General features: G+C 62.2%; 2 protein-coding genes across 2 annotated transcripts in view; one reads left to right on the top strand and one right to left on the bottom strand.

The window, feature by feature from the left end:
* Window positions 1-236: 236 nt before the first annotated feature.
* On the bottom strand, window positions 237-1,579 carry SPRG_20392 (hypothetical protein; the record flags this gene model as incomplete). The annotated part of the gene is made up of 2 exons (XM_012346232.1): window positions 237-441; window positions 507-1,579. 2 exons carry the CDS (start codon window positions 1,577-1,579, stop codon window positions 237-239), a joined length of 1,278 nt encoding a protein of 425 aa, XP_012201622.1.
* Window positions 1,580-2,285: 706 nt separating this feature from the next.
* The window catches only part of SPRG_20391 (hypothetical protein), a gene marked incomplete at both ends in the record, with an annotated part of 2,936 nt that continues 1,547 nt past the window's right edge, over window positions 2,286-3,674 (top strand). The window contains one exon of the mRNA XM_012346231.1: window positions 2,286-3,668. Within this exon, the coding sequence (XP_012201621.1) occupies window positions 2,286-3,668 (1,383 nt within the window). The remainder of the gene's footprint in view (window positions 3,669-3,674) is intronic.

Raw genomic sequence — 3,674 nt, 5'->3', positions numbered from 1 at the left:
TGTCGTGACATTAGGTAGGTGCCTACGCTCAAGGGTATATTCCCTTTCTACGTTGCTCCGTCCGAGGTACGAGAGGACACGTGCTGGTTACTGGTCGCGATAGATCAACACGGCGAGAGTTGACGTGGAGGCACGCCATACCATAGTAGATTCGGTTCTAGTGAAAACGACAAAATTGATGTCTTTTTTCTCAAAAGATAGGTACCCTACCCACGGCACTGTAGTACGGCGATCTCCTACGGCGTCTCGTTGCCGCTACTCTCATTGTCCTCGTCGTCGTCGTCGTCGTCGGCGGCGTCGTTGAAATTGCGGAGGGCCGTTTGCGGCAGCTGAAACGCAACGAACGGGATCGCGATGCGCAGTGCCGGGCCGAGGGGCGCGGCGATGGACCCCGGTACAAACTCAAAGTAGCCTTCGAGCGACGCAACCGCACTCGCGAGGCTGGCGCCAGGTCCGTCGACGACGGCAGCAACAATGCCACCGTCCGAGTACGAGCCATCGAAAACTCGGGCGTCGCTGCGCTCAGGAGTGGGTAGTAGCCAACGACACCGTCGCCGTCGACCTCACTCGCTTGACCGTCCGTGTAGCGAAAGGTCCAATGGCGCCGCGTGAGCTGCATTGACGTGTACTTGCAATCGCGGAACGTAAACGTGACGCGGTAGGTCACCCGCGCCATGTTGAGGAGGAATAGCGTCGAGACGTGCACGTTGATGCCGTGGGTGGTGACGTCGCCGACGCCAGGACCTGCCTCGCGAAAGCCGGACGGCGCCGAGATCGTCTCGTTCGCGCGCACAATGGCGCGCACGCCACTCTGGACCTCGGACACAAACGTGCCGAGCCACGTCTCGAATGGACCGAGGTCCTCGTACGGGACCGCACCCATCGGAATCGGACCCATGCGGTGGGCCTGCCCGAGCGCCTTGCCGTAGCGGATCACATGGCCAGCGAGGGTCCCATCGAGCACCAAGCCCAGCCCTTCTTCAATGCCGGGCGCCCAAGCAAAGCCAAGGATCGTCTCGAATGGCTGCGTCGACAGCGAGAGCACGTCGACGGTCCATCGACGCTTGAGATGCAGCGCGTACACGTCGTTGTAGCAGACGAAAAAGCCAAAGAGCGCGGCGCAGCACAGCTGCATGTCCATGAACGACGTGTTTGTGAACAAGTGGTAGAGCATCAAGAGAAGCTTCTCGGCACGTGTGCACGAGGTCGCTTCTGGCCGCCAGAGGTCGCGCCGGCCGCCCGACGGCGCGAGGAGCTGGGCAAACGGCGCATTGTGCGCCGTATCGGCTGCCACCGACGGGTTGATGGTGCGAAGCACGCTCACAGCCGGCGCAATCGCTGCGTAGATGTCGAGGTGCCCAGGGTACTGGGCGGCGACCACGGCGAACGCCCGTTGGTTGGCACCGGCGACGTCGCTAGCGCTCGGCGATATGCAGTACCGGTGCAGCAGTGGCAGCCAGAGGCGGTTGCTGGTAGCGACCTGGCGCCAGCGCTGGCAGACGCAGCCGGCGCGGACCCAGTCGCGGTGGTCGTCGAGGTACTCGAAGATGAGATGGAGGACGTCGGGCGAGGAGGCCATGGTCTTTCTTGCGTACGTCGATCTTCGGATGACGCGTATCCGGATGCCGGATAGAGCTGTTTTTTATACCCGACATGTTTCGACCACCCGATACGCCACAGTACTAGCGCACGAGCCACCTGCGTAGCAGTGAACTCGACCTGGAGCTCTGCTGCATCCTTTTACAGTGGATCCAACATTGGACGCACATGCGCCTGCCACCGACGCATGGTTAATCCTGATATGGGCCTTGTCGTTTCTAAACTTCAACCATTTGCCGTTTTACGTATTTCATAGCCGACAAGTATCGCCACACGGGGATGCCACGTGGTGGTAGTCTTCGTACTTCGGCGCTGGACGAGCTATTGACGGTGGACGCCGTGAAAGTTTGGTACCAAGTCCATCGAAGATTACCATTGTATCGGCGCGGCTGGTAATCTTCTCGTTGTCGACGAAGACGACATTTGTTCGACGCGGCAACCTAAATTTCCCGCCACGCTCTTTCTACTGTTCGACTTCGATTCGAATGGGCTCGCTGCCGCCGCCTCCGCTCCATCTCATTCGGCAATTTGGACCATGATCGCACCATCGGCGCTCATCGCCTTTGCGACTGCTGCGTCCGCCTACGTGCAGTTCGACAACCAGTTTGCACTGCATCTCGAATCGAGGTCGGCGACCGACTCGCCGTGGAGTGCCGCGTACCTCGCAGCGTCCCGACCTCGTGACGATGGACGTTGACGGCGTCGGCGGTCTCTCGCTCCTCGACGCCAATGCAGACGTGAGCCCGTCGTGGCCGTCGTGCAACCAATCTCCCGTGGCCTCGACGGCCCCGTGCAGCATCAACGTGCTTTTCGCGATCTCGCAGTGCCTCGACAAGTCCACAGCGCTCGTCTTCAAGCAGTGGATGGACAAGCTCGTGGCCAGCGAAGACAAGTTCCTCACCGGCGGCAAGCCGTGCGACATCACCTTCTCGACGGTCGTCCTCTCCGAGTGTGCGCCGCCGGCGGTGCCTGGGAGCGACGCCAAGGTCTACCTCCCGCGCGACGGTGCGTCGACCTTCCTCGCCACCGACGCCGCCCTGCAAAACGTGCTCGCGACCAAAGAGCTCATCGACTTGTTCACGCCGTTTGGCGACGTCTACTGCAGCCTCAACGCCACGTCGCACTTGTCGCCGAGCGCGGTCGTGAGTCTCTTTGGCGACGCGAGAACCCACAAGGTCATTACGGCGTACGAGCAAGATCGCCGTATTCAAACGGTGTTCAACTACCACGTGTGCAACGGCAAGGCCGCGTCGGCGTGCAGCGCGTGCCATGCGGCCTTCGCCGACGACTCGGTGCTGCTTCTCGGCGCCGCCGACCTCTTCTCGCACAACCCGTTCAAGGCCGTCCAGAGCTTCCACTGCGCGAGCGCGCTCCCGAACGGGCTCCCGGTCATCTCGCTCGGGAAGGACAATGTCCGTCGCTGCCATTGCAAGTGCCCCACCGGCTACGAAGACGTGACGCGCAACGGGCAGCGCAGCTGTGCGCCCAAGCCCAAGGAGGTCTGCGCGTGCTACTGGAGCAACCGGCGCTACAACTATGACATTACGACGGCGACCGGTACTTCGGCGTCGTCCTGTGCGATCTCGTCGCTGTATCCTGGCACGATCCCTCGCATTCCGTACCCGCGGAGCAACTACGTGGCCGAGACGCGCCGCAACGCTGGCGACAAGGACGACGGCAAGTCGGTCGAGGTCGGCGCGCCCTCGATTCAGGTGACGGTCGCCAAACGAACGGCGGCCGCGCCGACCCCACTGACACTGTTTACGGCGCCGTATGCATGGGCGTACTTTGAGCAGCACCGGGATGCGATCACCAACAGCATCGTCCTCGACACACCGGGTGTCTACAGCATCACGATGACCGCGAAAGGCTACCGCAGCGACGCCGACTGCCAAGTGTGCCTCGCGGTCGTCGACCGGTTCCGGCCCGTGAGCACGGCGCGGTGCCCCGCGCCGTTGTGCGAAAGCGGCAAGTGCGTCGGTGACGCGGTCGCCGCCTACTCGGCCGCCAACGTGGCCGCGGTCGACACTGTCCTCAAGCAGCATCTCGCGTACAGTGCGAGCCCGAACGTGCTC

Source organism: Saprolegnia parasitica (assembly GCF_000151545.1).
Source record: "Saprolegnia parasitica CBS 223.65 unplaced genomic scaffold supercont2.27, whole genome shotgun sequence".
NCBI lineage: Eukaryota > Oomycota > Saprolegniomycetes > Saprolegniales > Saprolegniaceae > Saprolegnia > Saprolegnia parasitica.
Note: the sequence above shows the minus strand (reverse complement) of the source record. Positions and strands in the feature narration are given on the sequence as shown.